At 43.5% G+C, this 18,566-nt stretch overlaps 2 protein-coding genes across 3 annotated transcripts in view; both read right to left on the reverse strand.

The window, feature by feature from the left end:
• Positions 1 to 1,001, reverse strand: part of WDR35 (WD repeat domain 35) — a 105,434-nt gene extending 104,433 nt beyond the window's left edge. The window contains exon 1 of one of the 2 annotated variants that reach the window (XM_056564259.1): positions 598 to 1,001. In XM_056564259.1, coding sequence (XP_056420234.1) covers positions 598 to 621 — 24 coding nt within the window. In that variant the 5' untranslated portion in view covers positions 622 to 1,001. The remainder of the gene's footprint in view (positions 1 to 597) is intronic. The other variant, XM_056564260.1, reaches the window with a different exon arrangement.
• Positions 1,002 to 11,915: 10,914 nt separating this feature from the next.
• Positions 11,916 to 18,566, reverse strand: part of MATN3 (matrilin 3) — a 29,793-nt gene continuing 23,142 nt past the window's right edge. The window contains exons 5-6 of the mRNA XM_056563096.1: positions 18,042 to 18,146; positions 11,916 to 12,249 (exon numbers count right to left, since the gene is read on the reverse strand). Of these exons, the coding sequence (XP_056419071.1) occupies positions 12,197 to 12,249; positions 18,042 to 18,146 (158 nt within the window). The 3' untranslated portion in view covers positions 11,916 to 12,196. The remainder of the gene's footprint in view (positions 12,250 to 18,041; positions 18,147 to 18,566) is intronic.

Here is an 18,566-nt window from a genome sequence, read left to right on the forward strand (position 1 = left end):
GTCATCAGTTGAGATGTCATGCTCATCGGGTCATCAGCTGTGATGTCATGCCCATCGGCTCACCAGCTGTGATGTCATGCTCATCAGTCATGTGACCTAGTCATGTGTCACGTGTACAGTGCCAGGGTCACTGAACAAAGAGACGGTACATTGCCCATCCGCACCCATAGGGGTGGGAGCCCCCCAATTAGCTGATGGGAGTGTTGTGGCTTCTGGGGGCCCCAATGACATGTTAGTTATAATGGTAACATTAAACAGCAGTAGTGGCGACCATATCACTCCCGGGTACAGACAATACAAAACATATGATTTACTGATACACCCATCACTGCCCTGTAATGGCACTAAGATTGTAGGACTACAACTCCCATCATTGCAGCATATATTCTAACAATGCAGAACCACACAGAGGCCAATACTGAAATCTACCCCAACCTGTCGCTCTTGAGCTGTTGCAAAACTTCAACTTCCAGCATATCAGAGCATGCTGGGAGTTGTAGTTTTGCAACAGCTGGAGAGTCACAGGCTATGGAACGCTGCAATAAAACATCATCCGCGCCCTCCCTTGGAGACCTCCACCATACTGCAACCACTCACCTTCTTGCTCAGATATATAAACATATTACTGGTGCCCGGCCCCGGTACCGGGATCACGATAGACAATCCAGAACGAGTATCAATGTAACTAAGATGCCGAGTTCTCCCGTTTCTAGGCAACCAAGCGCCCAGACCCAGAACTGACGTCACTTCCTGTTCTGAAACGACGAGCCTCTCCTCAGCGATAAGACACTAGAGGCCAAAAATAAGTCTCCTGAACCGCTCAGGAACTGACCGAGGCGGCCATGTTTGTGGAGACCAAAGTCACTATAGATCGCAATCCTCTATGATTATTGTTGAACTTTTTGTTGTTGTTGTTGTACCTTCACACCTCATGAGATAGCTCCATATATCTCTATGGGGGAGCCGTTCGGCTATCTTTGGGCTCGTTCACACAGCCGCCAAAAAATGCCGGTTATGCAACAACCCATTTACTCATTTTTCAAACGGGCTGCAAAGGGCTGTAAACGGATCCCATTGATCTCAATGTGATTTTTTTACAGTCCTTTATCACCCGTTTGCACCTGTTATGTTTGTAATCCGTTATTTTTAACGGCCAAAAGACGTTCCATGCAGAATTTTTTGGGCCGTCAAAAATAACGTGTGTAAAGCGGGTCTTTTAAATTTAACATTGAAGTCTAAGGCAAACGGATAAACCTTTAATGTCAGCCGTTTGTCCCCGGTTTATACTAACCGTTATTAATACTGAGCATGCTCAGAAGAGGTGAAATCAGCAGACTTTGGCAGTGTTGTGGGACTACTACGACTCCCATCATGGAACAGACTTGTTTCCATGATGGGAGTAGTAGTTCCCGGGCTGCGGGTGTCTGGGGAGGCTACATTAGTGCTTGTACTACCTCCCCCGTCATGGAACAGAGTCTGTCTCTTGATGGGGGTTGTAGTACAGGGGCTGAGGGATTGATCGCACCGGGTCTCACTTCTGATAATGCTATATGTCTGCCCACCAGCGCATCAATATACACATGCCGCCGCAGCGCTATGAATGAAAAAGTATTGTAACAGCAGCATTGGGCCGGCCGGCTGTTAGATTGCTTTTCACATATAGCGCTGCGGGGGGCACATTATACATGCGATGCGGGGGGTATATATTTAGAAATGCGCCGGCAGGGGGCATATTTTTATTAATGGGCTGCGGGGGAGCATATTATAAATGCGCTAAGGGGCTAGATATATAGGCTATATCTCTGCCCCCCCTCCCTGCAGCGCTATATATATCTTGCCCCCCACGGCGCTTTTAATATAGATATGCCCCCCCTGCCACTTTTAATATAGATATGGCCCCCCTGTTCATTTTAAAAACACAGCCGGGACCCTGATTGGCTTCTTAGTACCGGCCATTCAGGGCTTCCTGTGGGGGATTTAAAAATGAAAGTTAAAACACACTGATACATCGCAGGGGAGTGGACCATGCCGCCCGCTCCCCTGCTTTATAACTTCTGATCGCATCGGGTCTCAGAAGTGAAACCCTGTTCGATCAATTCCTCAGCCCCTGTACTACAACCTCCATCATGGAACAGAGTCTGTTCCATGATGGGGGTAGTAGTAGTAGTACAAGCACTAATGTCTCCCCAGCCACCTGCAGACTCCTGGGAACTACTACTCCCATCATGGAAACAAGTCTGTTCCATGATGGGAGTAATAGTAGTCCCGGCTGTGGGAGTCTGTAGGTGGCTGGCTACTCATACTAACAGATGAAAAACTGATGCAAAAGGATGCAGAATGGCATCCGTTTGCATCAGTTTGCATCCGTTAGTAGTATGGTCCGTTTAAGGAGGCAGTGACGGGAGAAAAGCAGGACGGAAGTAAACGGCTGCGTGAACCTAGTCTTAGCCTCTTCCTGCGGGTAAGGGGATACGTTTTTTAGCATAAGACTTCTTTAACCCCTTAAGGACCGGGCGTTTTTCTGTTTTTGCACTTTCGTTTTTTCCTCCTTACTTTTTAAAATCATAACCCTTTCAATTTGCACCTAAAAATCCATATGATGGCTTTTTTTTTTTTGCATCACCAATTCTACTTTATAATGACATCAGTCATTTTACCCAAAAACGGTGAAAGAGAAAAAAAATCATTGTGCGACACCATTTTGTAAAAAAACACCATTTTGTAAATTTTGGGGGCTTCCGTTTCTACGCAGTACATTTTTCGGTAAAAATGACACCTTATCTTTATTCTGTAGGTCCATACAATTAAAATGATACCCTACTTATATAGGTTGGATTTTGTCGGACTTCTGGAAAAAATCATAACTACATGCAAGAAAATTAATACATTTAAAATTGTCATCTTCTGACCCCTATAACTTTTTTATTTTTTCACGTATGGGGCCTTATGGGGGCTCATATTTTGCGCTGTGATCTGAAGTTTTTATCGGTACCATTTTGTTTTGATCATATTTTTTGATCACTTTTTATAAATGTTTTTATGGTATATAAAGTGACCAAAAAAATACGCTAGTTTGGACTTTGGCATTTTTTGGCGCGTACGCCATTGACCGTGTGGTTTAATTAATGATATATTTTTTATAGTTCAGACATTTATGCACGCGGTGATACCACAAATGTTTATTTTTATTACGTTTATATATTTTTTATATGGAATTTGGGAAAAGGGGGGTGATTTAAACTTTTAGGAAGGGGTTAATGTGTGTGTGTTTTTAAACCTTTTTTTAACTTCTTTTTTTTTTACACTTTTATTACTGGACGACCAGGGACAGAATAAAGGCACCTTTAGACGCCTCAGTCAGCTTTGAAAGCAGCGATCTAAAGGGTTATGATTGCCGTTAGAGATGAGCGAACTTACAGTAAATTTGATTCGTCACGAACTTCTCGGCTCAGCAGTTGCTGACTTTTCCTGCATAAATTAGTTCAGCTTTCAGGTGCTACGGTGGGCTGGAAAAGGTGGATACAGTCCTAGGAAAGAGTCTCCTATGACTGTATCCACCTTTTCCAGCCCACCGGAGCACCTAAAAGCTGAACTAATTTATGCAGGATAAGTCATCAACTGCCGAGCCGAGAAGTTTGTGATGAATCGAATTTACTGTAAGTTCGCTCATCTCTAACGGCTATTAACGCCGGCCCCCAGCTACAGGAATCAGCTGGAGGCCGGCCGGTTTGACGCGGGCTCGAGTCGGGAGCCCGCGCCATACCAGTTAACAGCACATGGACGGGTATAGACGTCCATGGTCGTTAACCGGTTAAGAAGGTATGGCGCAGGCTTCTGACTCCAGCATGCGCCATACACGGTGGTCTCCACATGCCTGGCACTAATCATGATGGCATAATACATTTTTTCCATCTCTTTCCACATAACCAGGGTAAGGAAAGATACGTCAGTCACCCATTACGAATAGGCGTTAGTAAATGGACTCGGTCCCACCAATCAGAAGAGGAGGTATGCCTGGGTAAGTAGCTCGGGAAGGTCTGTGGTACCCAACAGTTGCTCCACCCAAGAGAAAACTCTGTGACCACCGTAAGAGCACCAAATTGAGCCCCGACAGCCTGGCGCGATGATGTTTAAGCTTGCATTAGATTTGATTGGATGCATTCTTTTACGAGCAACTTCTCAAACTTTAGAGTTTTTCACAGTTGTATCAACTCCAACCAATCCTACGTGAGTCAGAAAACGTGAACAGCACAATTCGCTCTCCTGTCCTGAGATTTTGCTGCAATGTATCCATCAGGTGGGGAGGTGTGCGGCAGCCATTGTTGCTTCGGTTCTGTGCCTGTGGGGTGGTGTTGCCTATGTCTACAGGGCTTAGTCTTGCAGCAATGGGGTTGCTTGACCACTAGGTTGCTCCCCATGTTGGTGCTGGTACTGGTGCTGCGGTACTGGTGGTCATCTTGTAGTGAAGTCCCTTTTATGTAATAAAATGGATATCAAGTGCCCACGGTGCTTATACAATTCCATCAAAATGTGTATTATCAACATTTGTGATTTTTTTTTTGGGAAATTTTGCAGGGGAGCAGTAGATGAATGTATAACATGTGGATGTGGGGCCATGTTTCTTTTGTAAAGGTAACTGATATCTCCAGTGCTGACATTCTTGTTAATATGTAAATGAGGGTCAAGTGTCCAGGGGGTGTTCCCCAGCATGCCAAGAGCACAGGGTCAGCCAGATCTTCTTTTCATCTTCACCACCTCCGTGCCTTCAGACAATTACAGGCAGGGTAGGCATGAGCAATTAATCACAGAGGCAATGAAGAGAAGATGGTCTAGCTAACCCTGGGCTCATGCTGTGCTGGGAAACACCCCCTGGGCACTTAAAGGGGTACTCCGGTGGAAAACTTTTTTTTTTTTTTTTTAAATCAACTGGTGCCAGAAAGTTAAACAGATTTGTAAATTACTTCTATTAAAAAAATCTTAATCCTTCCAGTACTTGTTAGCTGCTGAATACTCCAGAGAAAATTATTTTCTTTTTGGAACATAGTGCTCTCTGCTGACATCACGAGCACGGTGCTCTCTGCTGACATCTCTGTCCATTTTAGGAACTGTCCAGAGCAGCATATGTTTGTTATGGGGATTTACTCCTACTCTGGACAGTTCTTAAAATGGACCAAGATGTCAGCAGAGAGCACTGTGTCCTAAAAAGAAAATAATTTCCTCTGTAGTGTTCAGCAGCTAATAAGTACTGGAAGGATTAAGATTTTTTTTATAGAAGTAATTTACAAATCTGTTTAACTTTCTGCCACCAGTTGATTTAAAAAAAAAAAAAGTTTTTTTTACCGGAGTACCCCCTTAATCCTCCTTAACAAGAATGCTTAGAACTCTACACTGGGAAGGACTATGGAGATAAAAAAAATAAAAAATAAAATGTGCCTGAAATGATATTGATTAACCCTATCTACACATTGGATTATTTACACCTTTGTTTTCCTGCTGACAGGTCCGCTATAAAGAGGTTATTCCAATATTATAATATACTAGGACAGTGGTCTTCAACCTGCGGACCTCCAGATGTTGCAAAACTACAACTCCCAGCATGCCCGGACAGCCGTTGGCTGTCCGGGCATGCAGGGAATTGTAGTTTTGCAACATCTGGAGGTCCGCAGGTTGGAGACAACTGTACTAGGGGATAAGTATCTGATCAGTTGAGGAGGTCCAACTACTGGTATATCAACGATGAAGAGAACGAAGGTCCCCTGTCCCGAAGTGAATTTTGCAGCAGGCAGTGTACATGCCGGATTGCCTTGCCATTAACTTGCTACAGGATTGCTGAAAATAGGTGCGTAAATATAATGGTATAATATAAATATAATAGTAATTTCCTATCTCAGTGTTTCCCAACCAGGGTGCCTCCAGCTGTTACAACTACAACTCCCAGCATGCCCAGACAGCTAAAAGCTGTATAGGCATGCTGGGAGTTGTAGACTTGGCACAACTGGAGGAAAAAAAGGTTGGGAAATACTGCCCCATCTTGCAGATTGGTGATAAGCTATAATCTTTGGATAACCACTTTAATGTTCACATAGTGAAATGTCCCCATGTCTCATAGACGGCAATGCATTTCCGTGCAAACTCCTCAGAAAGAATAGACATGCCTATTCTTTCTGCAGACTCCAGAATCAGGATTTCAGCGGCAGAATCATCTGCGAAAATTCTGCCGTGTGCACAGTGCAGTAGAATCCCATTGAAATCAATGGGACTCTGCTGCTGCAGAATGTCCATGCAGAATTTTTCTGCAAAATTCAGCTCGGAAATTCCATCATGTGAACAAAGCCTAATAGAGCCACATCAAGTATGCATAGCAGGCAATTTACTGGAAACAGGAATATGGGATAACCCTTTTCTTGGTAGTATTGGGGATCACAAAATCAGCAACCTGTCCTTTTGAAAACACTTTTGTGATCGAACCCTTCTAAACAGATAGGTCTCATTAGTATGTGGGGACGTCTACATGAATTTAGAGAAAAAAGCAGTAAAGACACCATAATGAATATTAAAAAAAATGAAAGGGATGTTTTATTGTGGATTGAATGAAAGCACTCCCATTTTTACATTGGAAGTAGAGATGAGCGAACTTACAGTAAATTCGATTCGTCACGAACTTCTCGGCTCGGCAGTTGATGACTTATCCTGCATAAATTAGTTCAGCTTTCAGGTGCTCCCGTGGGCTGGAAAAGGTGGATACAGTCCAAGGAGACTCTTTCCTAGGAATGTATCCACCTTTTCCAGCCCACCGGAGCACCTGAAAGCTGAACTAATTCATGCAGGATGATTCATCAACTGCCGAGCCGAGAAGTTTGTGATGAATCGAATTTATTGTAAGTTCGCTCATCTCTAGTTGAAAGCAGTCGAACAACAGCAATAAAATGCTACAAGACATAGAAAAGTCACATAAAGGACATTTACATAAAAAAAATATTTCATAAATATTTATCGATGTGGGCAAAAGTGTTACATTAACTAGAAGAACATGAGATGACCATCAGAGGCTGGACAACCCACACATTGGTATGACTTGCCCTATGGAAACGGGTTCGATGTAATGCTTCAGCTACGGGATATGGCAGAAGACAATATTGCTGTTTGATGACGCCAGTTCCTGAGATGGAGTTGGATGTTAGAGGGAAAATCCTTGATCAACATGAACCCTTCTTCCCATCACAGCTTCTGCACAGAATGACTTGGTCTAAAAGACCCATAAGTCTTCATGTTTAGCTTTCTGACCTCAGGCTCTAACTTTTTTTAAAGGTATACTCCAAAAAAAACATCCTGTAGGGTATAACCACTACAAGGTAAGTAGAGACTAGTAATCTACCATAAAGTACTACACCAAAAGAATCATTACTAGACAAAGGTAGTAATAATAGAAGTGCAAAATAACAAGATCTTTATTAGAAAAATACAGACATATAAAATGTACATAAAAAGATAGTGGTACAGTAGGATCACACCATGGAAAGCATATGCCAAGGAAGGCTGTGACTAAACATACGAAAAAATATAGAGTAAATTTCTCATACTAGTATAAAAGTGCAACAGGTAACCTAAGGTGGAGGATATAATAGCAGAGTATAACAAGCAAATAATAGCCATTACCAATAGTATAAGAAGCCTTACACAGGGATATGCCAAACCCCTACATAAGTTTCGCTCCGGTGAGCTTCCTCAGGGGGCATCTACCGTATATACTCGAGTATTAGCCGAGGCCCCTAATTTCACCCCAAAAACCTAGGAAAACTTTTTGACTCGAGTAGAAGCCTAGGGTGGGAAATACATCATCCCCCCTCCCCTGTAATCATCCAGACCCCCTGTCAATATCCCCCCTGTCATCATCCAGACCCCCCCTGTCAATATCCCCCCTGTCCATATGACCCCCTATCATCATCCCCCCCTGTCCATATGACCCCCTGTCATCATCCAGACCCCCCTGTCAATATCCCCCCCCCTGTCCATATGACCCCCTATCATCATCCAGACCCTCCTGTCAATATCTCCCCTGTCCATATGACCCCCTGTCATCATCCAGACCCCCTTTCGTTTTCTTCTCACCTCCCCAGTTGTTGCTCTAGTAGCTGCAGGGACCGTCCAGGGAGGGTGAGCCGGGCCGTCCATCTTCACTGCAGGGACCGTCCGCATTCCGGTGGGAGGGTGAGCCAGTACGGGCCGTCCATCTTCACTGGGAGGCCTTCTTCTCTGCTCCGGGCCGTCCTTGGACTAGTGACGCTGCATTGACGCCACCACACAGGAACGTCCGTGCGCAGCAGACGTCTGTGCGCAGGGACAGCCCTGACGTCACTTATCTGCCCAGCATGGACATCTTTGCGCGGCAGCGTCAATGCAGCTTCACTAGTCCAGGGATGGCCCGGAGCGGAGAAGAAGGCCTCCCAGTGAAGATGGACGGCCCGTACTGGCTCACCCTCCCACCGGAATGCGGACAGTCCCTGCAGTGAAGATGGACGGCCCGGAGCGGAGAAGAGTGCCTCCCGGTTAAGATGGACGGCCCGGACCATCTCACCCTCCCCACCCAAATGCAGATGGTCCCTGCGGTGAAGATGGATGGCCCCCGCGCCCACCGGTATGCCTAAAGCGATTTATTTTATTTTTTTTCAATCGAGTATAAGCCGAGGGGGGTGTTTTCAGCACGAAAAATCGTGCTGAAAAACTCGGCTTATATTCGAGTATATACTGTATATTTTTTCGTATGTTTAGTCACAGCCTTCCTTGGCATATGCTTTCCATGGTGTGATCCTACTGTGCCACTATCTTTTTATGTATATTTTATATGTCTTTTTCTAATAAAGATCTTGTTATTTTGCACTTCTATTATTACTACCTTTGTCTAGTAATTATTCTTTTGGTGTAGTATTTTTTAAAGGTAACCTGTCAGCTCTTTCATGCTGCCTGAACAGTGGACAGCATGGAACTCAAAAGGCGAGTGGGTCCTGATGCAACTGCTACCTCTTCACCCCCTTTAGTTATGCCCCTGTATGTGGAGACCCATTGCTTTTTAACTCCCAACGTTTCATAGTAAATCACAGTGTCAGAATCGCTCTTCCTACCCTTCTGGTAGCATGAAACCATTGACAGGTCACAGAGGTGTCCAAGATTAGAAACAAAGAGCCTCCTTTTTATTTCCAAAAACAGTGCCATGTCTGTCCATGGATTGTGTATTATATTGCAGTCCAGCCCCATATAAAAGGAAATGGCTGAGCCGCAATACCCAGCACAGCCTATGGACAAGAATGGTGCTGTTTCTGAAAACATGGCAGACTCTTGTAAGTCTTGACTGATGGAATACTGATCATCTGGGCTGATTTCAATGGAATTTTGCTGCATTTTTCACATGGTGGAATTTCTGCAGCAGATGTTTCTGCCATGGAAATCCTGATTCCGGCGTCTGCAAAAAGAATAGACTTGGAGAGATGAAGTGGAGGTTTGGAGATAAGTAAATCTTCATTCACAAACTTTGGCTGGATTTGTAGATGATCTGCCACCCAAGGGGTACTCCACTGGTCAGCGTTCGGAAGTAAATGTTCCGAGCGCTGATTTTGCGTTGTGGGGGTCGGCCACGTCCCTCGTGACATTACGGCCACACTCCCTCAATGCAAGTCTATGGGAGGGGGCGTGGACCTTCAAAGAAACCTGTTAGAAGCTTCATGCTGCCCCAACCATGGACAGCACATACCATGGACAGCACATACCATGGACAGCACATACCATGGACAGCACATACCATGGACAGCACATACCATGGACAGCACATACCATGGACAGCACATACCATGGACAGCACATACCATGGACAGCACATACCATGGACAGCACATACCATGGACAGCACATACCCTGGACAGCACATACCCTGGACAGCACATACCCTGGACCGCACATACCCTGGACCGCACATAACATGGACAGCACATAACATGGACAGCACATACCATGGACAGCACATACCCTGGACAGCACATACCCTGGACAGCACATACCCTGGACAGCACATACCCTGGACAGCACATACCCTGGACAGCACATACCCTGGACAGCACATACCCTGGACAGCCTTCCTTATTACAATTTCACAGAAAACTAGCATAGTTTAAAGTTAAGCCAGGAACAGTAAGGGTCTATTCACACGGCAGAATTTCTGTTTGCGGAATTCCACCTTTAATTAAAGCCCATAGACTTCTATGGGATTCTGCACTCCCATTCACACTTCTGAATTTCCGCTTGCGGAGTCTATGGGCTTTAATTTGAGGAGCAATTCCGCAAATGGAAATTCTGCCGTTGGAATAGACCCTTAGGCTAGGTTCACACTACGGAATTTCCGCCTGCAATACGGCTTTGGAATTGCAGGCAGAAATTCCGCTTGATAAAATGTATAGTATAGTGAATGGGTTTCCGTTCACAAATTCACACTTCGGAATTTGTTAAGCGAAATTTGTGAACAGAAAATCTGCTTGAAAATTTCCGCCTGAAGAATGGCGTTGCTCATTCTTCAGGCGGAAATACTCGCGGAACACATTGCAGTCTATTGGAGACCGACTGATTCAGTCTAGCGCTGGCCGCACTCGGAATCTCCGGGTGGAAATTTTCTGCACGGAATTTCCGTAGTGGGAACCTAGCCTAAGAATAATCAAGGAGGTGACTCTCCATGAGCTTGATTGATAGGTCTCTCTCCCTATTTGTATATGGCAGTGGTATCCAAATTGTGGACCTCCAGCTGTTGCAAACCTACAACTCCTAGCATTTCCAGACAGCTGTTAGCTTTCCAAGCATGCCAGGAATTGTAGTTTCGCAACAGCTGGAGGTTTACAGTTTGTAGACCACTGTTGTATGGGAAAGGACTTGTCAATTACAAGAGGCGCAGGGAGTAGCCCATGGAGATCCAACTCCTTGACTTTACTCCCTATTCCCGGCTGAACTTTAAAGGGGTATTCCAGGAAAATACTTTTTTTTATATATATCAACTGGCTCCAGAAAGTTAAACAGATTTGTAAATTACTTCTATTAAAAAATCTTAATTCTTTCAGTACTTATAAGCTTTTGAAGTTAATGTTGTGCTTTTCTTTCTAAGTGCTCTCTGATGACACGTGTCTCGGGAACCGCCCAGTTTAGAAGAGGTTTGCTATGGGGATTTGCTTCTAAACTGGGCGGTTCCCGAGACACGTGTCATCAGGGAGCACTTAGAAAAGAACAACCTTAAAGGGGTACTCCGCCCCTGGCATCTTATCCCGTATCCAAAGGATATGGGATAAGATGTTAGATCGCCACGGTCCCGCTGCTGGGGACCCCGGGGATCGCTCTGTGCGTAATGACGGGCGATACAGGGGCCGGAGCAGCGTGACGTCATGGCTCCGCCCCTCATGACATCACAGCCCGTCCCCTTAATGCAAGTCTATGGCAGGGGGCGTGACGACCGCCACGCCCCCTCCCATAGACTTGTATTGACGGGGGCGGGCCGTGACGTCACGAGGGGCGGAGCCGTGACGTAACGCTGCTCCGGCCCCTGTATTGCCCGTCATTACGTGCAGAGCGATCTCGCTCTGCGCAGTAATGATAGCGGGGTGCTGCAGCGGCGATCCCCGGGGTCCCCAGCAGCGGTACCCCGGCGATCTGACATCTTATCCCCTATCCTTTGGATAGGGGATAAGATGTCTAGGGGCGGAGTACCCCTTTAACTTCAGAAGCTCATAAGTACTGAAAGGATTACGATTTTTTAATAGAAGTAATTTACAAATCTGTTTAACTTTCTGGAGCCAGTTGATATATAAAAATGTTTTTTCCTGGAATACCCCTTTAAGCTATGATTTTTCTGTAATAGTGCAGAATTCCAGAATACATGATAGCTCATTGTAAAAAGAGAGCCAGGCACCACATGACATGAAAGGGTGGAGATTCACTTTAACCAAATGGGTATTTATTGGTGTTGATTAGATTTTCTTACTCAAACCAACCGTATGGCCTATAAATTGGAGCTTTGCTTATTACTGGTGAAGATACATTTCTTCTTTTCATTTGTCTTCTATTAAACTTACCAGCGAATGTATAAAGAATAAAAATTCAACTAAAGTACATACAGCACGAAAGCTCAGATTATTGCACTAAATCAGAAAGTCCTTTGAGTTTTTCTCATTCAGTTTCTTCTTTTTCCTTCATAGACTTGTAATTTTTTCGTGAGCTCATCTAGTGCATTGAGGTTAAGGGAGAAAACCATTCGAAATAAGAAAAAGGGGGCTCCATAAGAGCAATGAAAATGGGCCCCTGCCCAGAACAGTCCCACTATACCACACTTATCCCATGACACCATCAACACACTTACCATAAATGTATATATTCATTCAATGATTCCAACACATGTCCACCCCTCACATTATATACAGTATATACCATAAGTGAGTCCACCCCTCACATTATATATACAGTATATACCATAAGTGAGTCCACCCCTCACATTATATACAGTATATACCATAAGTGAGTCCACCCCTCACATTATATATACAGTATATACCATAAGTGAGTCCACCCCTCACATTATATACAGTATATACCATAAGTGAGTCCACCCCTCACATTATATATACAGTATATACCATAAGTGAGTCCACCCCTCACATTATATACAGTATATACCATAAGTGAGTCCACCCCTCACATTATATATACAGTATATACCATAAGTGAGTCCACCCCTCACATTATATACAGTATATCCCATAAGTGAGTCCACCCCTCACATTATATACAGTATCTCCCATAAGTGAGTCCACCCCTCACATTATATATACAGTATATACCATAAGTGAGTCCACCCCTCACATTATATACAGTATATACCATAAGTGAGTCCACCCCTCACATTATATATACAGTATATACCATAAGTGAGTCCACCCCTCACATTATATACAGTATATCCCATAAGTGAGTCCACCCCTCACATTATATACAGTATCTCCCATAAGTGAGTCCACCCCTCACATTATATATACAGTATCTCCCATAAGTGAGTCCACCCCTCACATTATATATACTGTATCTCCCATAAGTGACTCCACCCCTCACATTATATACAGTATCTCCCATAAGTGAGTCCACCCCTCACATTATATACAGTATATCCCATAAGTGAGTCCACCCCTCACATTATATATACAGTATCTCCCATAAGTGAGTCCACCCCTCACATTATATATACAGTATATCCCATAAGTGAGTCCACCCCTCACATTATATACAGTATCTCCCATAAGTGAGTCCACCCCTCACAATATATACAGTATATCCCATAAGTGAGTCCACCCCTCACATTATATACAGTATCTCCCATAAGTGACTCCACCCCTCACATTATATATACAGTATCTCCCATAAGTGAGTCCACCCCTCACATTATATATACAGTATCTCCCATAAGTGAGTCCACCCCTCACATTATATACAGTATCTCCCATAAGTGAGTCCACCCCTCACATTATATACAGTATATCCCATAAGTGAGTCCACCCCTCACATTATATATATAGTATCTCCCATAAGTGAGTCCACCCCTCACATTATATATACAGTATCTCCCATAAGTGAGTCCACCCCTCACATTATATACAGTATCTCCCATAAGTGAGTCCACCCCTCACATTATATACAGTATCTCCCATAAGTGAGTCCACCCCTCACATTATATATACAGTATCTCCCATAAGTGAGTCCACCCCTCACATTATATACAGTATCTCCCATAAGTGAGTCCACCCCTCACATTATATATACAGTATATCCCATAAGTGAGTCCACCACTCACATTATATATATAGTATCTCCCATAAGTGAGTCCACCCCTCACATTATATATACAGTATCTCCCATAAGTGAGTCCACCCCTCACATTATATACAGTATCTCCCATAAGTGAGTCCACCCCTCACATTATATATACAGTATATCCCATAAGTGACTCCACCCCTCACATTATATACAGTGTCTCCCATAAGTGAGTCCACCCCTCACCTTATATACAGTATCTCCCATCAGTGAGTCCACCCCCCACATTATATATACAGTATCTCCCATAAGTGACTCCATCCCTCACATTATATACAGTATCTCCCATAAGTGAGTCCACCCCTCACATTATATACAGTATCTCCCATAAGTGAGTCCACCCCTCACAATATATACAGTATATCCCATAAGTGAGTCCACCCCTCACATTATATACAGTATATCCCATAAGTGAGTCCACCCCTCACATTATATATACAGTATCTCCCATAAGTGAGTCCACCCCTCACATTATATACAGTATCTCCCATAAGTGAGTCCACCCCTCACATTATATACAGTATATCCCATAAGTGAGTCCACCCCTCACATTATATATATAGTATCTCCCATAAGTGAGTCCACCCCTCACATTATATATACAGTATCTCCCATAAGTGAGTCCACCCCTCACATTATATACAGTATCTCCCATAAGTGAGTCCACCCCTCACATTATATATACAGTATATCCCATAAGTGACTCCACCCCTCACATTATATACAGTATCTCCCATAAGTGAGTCCACCCCTCACATTATATATACAGTATCTCCCATAAGTGACTCCACCCCTCACATTATATATACAGTATCTCCCATAAGTGACTCCACCCCTCACATTATATATATAGTATCTCCCATAAGTGAGTCCACCCCTCACATTATATACAGTATCTCCCATAAGTGAGTCCACCCCTCACATTATATATACAGTATATCCCATAAGTGAGTCCACCCCTCACATTATATACAGTATCTCCCATAAGTGAGTCCACCCCTCACATTATATACAGTATCTCCCATAAGTGAGTCCACCCCTCACATTATATATATAGTATCTCCCATAAGTGAGTCCACCCCTCACATTATATATACAGTATCTCCCATAAGTGAGTCCACCCCTCACATTATATACAGTATCTCCCATAAGTGAGTCCACCCCTCACATTATATATACAGTATATCCCATAAGTGACTCCACCCCTCACATTATATACAGTATCTCCCATAAGTGAGTCCACCCCTCACATTATATATACAGTATCTCCCATAAGTGACTCCACCCCTCACATTATATATACAGTATCTCCCATAAGTGACTCCACCCCTCACATTATATATATAGTATCTCCCATAAGTGAGTCCACCCCTCACATTATATACAGTATCTCCCATAAGTGAGTCCACCCCTCACATTATATATACAGTATATCCCATAAGTGAGTCCACCCCTCACATTATATACAGTATCTCCCATAAGTGACTCCACCCCTCACATTATATATACAGTATCTGCCATAAGTGAGTCCACCCCTCACATTATATATATAGTATCTCCCATAAGTGAGTCCACCCCTCACATTATATATACAGTATCTCCCATAAGTGACTCCACCCCTCACATTATATACAGTATATCCCATAAGTGAGTCCACCCCTCACATTATATATACAGTATCTCCCATAAGTGAGTCCACCCCTCACATTATATACAGTATCTCCCATAAGAGAGTCCACCCCTCACATTATATATACAGTATCTCCCATAAGTGAGTCCACCCCTCACATTATATATACAGTATCTCCCATAAGAGAGTCCACCCCTCACATTATATATACAGTATCTCCCATAAGTGAGTCCACCCCTCACATTATATACAGTATCTCCCATAAGTGAGTCCACCCCTCACATTATATACAGTATCTCCCATAAGTGAGTCCACCCCTCACATTATATATACAGTATATCCCATAAATGAATCCACCCCTCACATTATATATACAGTATCTCCCATAAGTGAGTCCACCCCTCACATTATATATACAGTATCTCCCATAAGTGAGTCCACCCCTCACATTATATATACAGTATCTCCCATAAGTGAGTCCACCCCTCACATTATATATACAGTATATCCCATAAGTGAGTCCACCCCTCACATTATATACAGTATATCCCATAAGTGAGTCCACCCCTCACATTATATATACAGTATCTCCCATAAGTGAGTCCACCCCTCACATTATATATACAGTATCTCCCATAAGTGAGTCCACCCCTCACATTATATACAGTATCTCCCATAAGTGAGTCCACCCCTCACATTATATATACAGTATCTCCCATAAGTGAGTCCACCCCTCACATTATATATACAGTATCTCCCATAAGTGAGTCCACCCCTCACATTATATATACAGTATCTCCCATCAGTGAGTCCACCCCTCACATTATATATACAGTATCTCCCATCAGTGAGTCCACCCCTCATATTATATATACAGTATCTCCCATAAGTGAGTCCACCCCTCACATTATATATACAGTATCTCACATTAGTGAGTCCACCCCTCACATTATATATACAATATCTCCCATAAGTGACTCCACCCCTCACATTATATATACAGTATCTCCCATAAGTGAGTCCACCCCTCACATTATATATACAGTATCTCCCATAAGAGAGTCCACCCCTCATATTATATATACAGTATATCCCATAAGTGAGTCCACCCCTCACATTATATATACAGTATCTCCCATAAGTGAGTCCACCCCTCACATTATATACAGTATCTCCCATAAGTGACTCCACCCCTCACATTATATACAGTATCTCCCATAAGTGAGTCCACCCCTCACATTATATATACAGTATCTCCCATCAGTGAGTCCAACCCTCATATTATATATACAGTATCTCCCATAATTGAGTCCACCCCTCACATTATATACAGTATCTCCCATAATTGAGTCCACCCCTCACATTTTTGTAAATATTTTATTCTATCTTTTCATGTGACAACCACGGGCGGCCATGCAATGGGTCCCGCCAAGAACATTTTTTACCCCTTTGCGACCCATAACAGACCTAGTCCATCATAGTGCCGTTCAGGGTGTTTGGAGCGGGCTCCTTACTCAAACCCACTCCATACCGGGTGACTCCCAGCTGTTTTTAGTAGCTGGGGGCCGCCGCTAATAGCCGGCGTACAGTGATTGCTGCAGTCGGCTATTTATTAACCCTTTAAATTGTCACTGTCAAAGCTGACAGAGGCGTCTAAAGGGAGCTTTAAGCCATCCCTGGAGGGCTAGTTGGCTGTTTGGCCCCCCTGCAGCATGCTCGCGGGGGGAAGGTTGGGCGATCCACTGTATAGGTAGCTGAGGGGCTTACCTCTCTTTCTCTGCTGTCCATGGCTCTTCATTTGATAAAGCCTGGCTGCTCCAGGCTCTACCAAATGATCGCAGAGCACACAGATCAATGAAGTTCTATGGTACTTCATTGATCTGTATGAGGAATCTACTAATTCCTTCTAAAAGTCCCATAAGGGACCTATAAAGTGTAAAACAAAAACTCAGAATTGCTTTTTTTTATCATGTCCTCCTGACATGCAATGGCATACTACTTTTTTTTTTTTTTTTGCTATCTATTGTGCTCCCATGTGCATGGAACCCATATTGACACGCCACTCCATGCACAGCAAGAGACAGGGTCTTGTTCTGGAGATCTCGGGGGGGGGGGGGGGGGGGGCGGTCCCAGAGGTTAAACCCACAGCAATCAAACACTTATCCTCTATTCTGATGAGTTTTAAAGTAGTGGAGTGCCATGTTAACACTACACCTGGGTATAACATACTGATAATTTGGGGATTCGGCTGATAAGACTTCAACCAATCCTTAGAACAAGAGAGCCACAGGTCTAGCTGAGTCCTGAATGATTTCCTCTGCACAACACTACACCTGGAGCTGTACAGGTACAGAGGTACTGTAACTGAGCTCCATCTACTCGCAATGGCTCCAGGTCCATCCCCCTAAAAATGTATTTAGCAAACATTGGACTGTACATTTAGATTCCCTTTATGAGTTGTACTAAGGTTCTTTAAATAAAATTTAAAAAAAATACAGCTCTCACACCATGTGAGTGCAAAGGATATGTTTTGTAGTCAGTGACTCGATGTAAGTGTTCACCTGGCCTTGAAAGGCGACCAGACTTTCACATTTGCAGGGATCTTCTATCTGAACAACACTTCGCGCTTCCTCTGTAACAACAGAACAATGTAATGTTAACACAGTCCATAAAAATTCGACAGCCTGTTTCTCATAAAGTACTATTAAAGGGTAAATCATTGAAAATTTCTATTTAGGGATTAGGAATGCACTAAATATGGGAATTAGAAAGGATCAGAAACGTGTTTAGTTAAGTTAAAGAGTAATTGACATTAAATGTTATCCAGGGAAAAAAATATTTTTATATATCAACTGGCTCCAGAAAGTCAAACAGATTTGTAAATTACTTCTATAAAAAAATCTTAATCCTTTTAGTACTTATCACATGCTAAAGTTGAGTTGCTCTTTTCTATCTAAGTGCTCTCTGATGACACCTGTCACTCGAACTGTCCAAAGTAGAAGCAAATCCCCATATCAAACCTCTTCTACTCTGTGCAGTTCCCGAGACAAGC

The sequence above is a fragment of the Hyla sarda genome, chromosome 3 (assembly GCF_029499605.1).
Source record: "Hyla sarda isolate aHylSar1 chromosome 3, aHylSar1.hap1, whole genome shotgun sequence".
NCBI classification, from domain to species: domain Eukaryota; kingdom Metazoa; phylum Chordata; class Amphibia; order Anura; family Hylidae; genus Hyla; species Hyla sarda.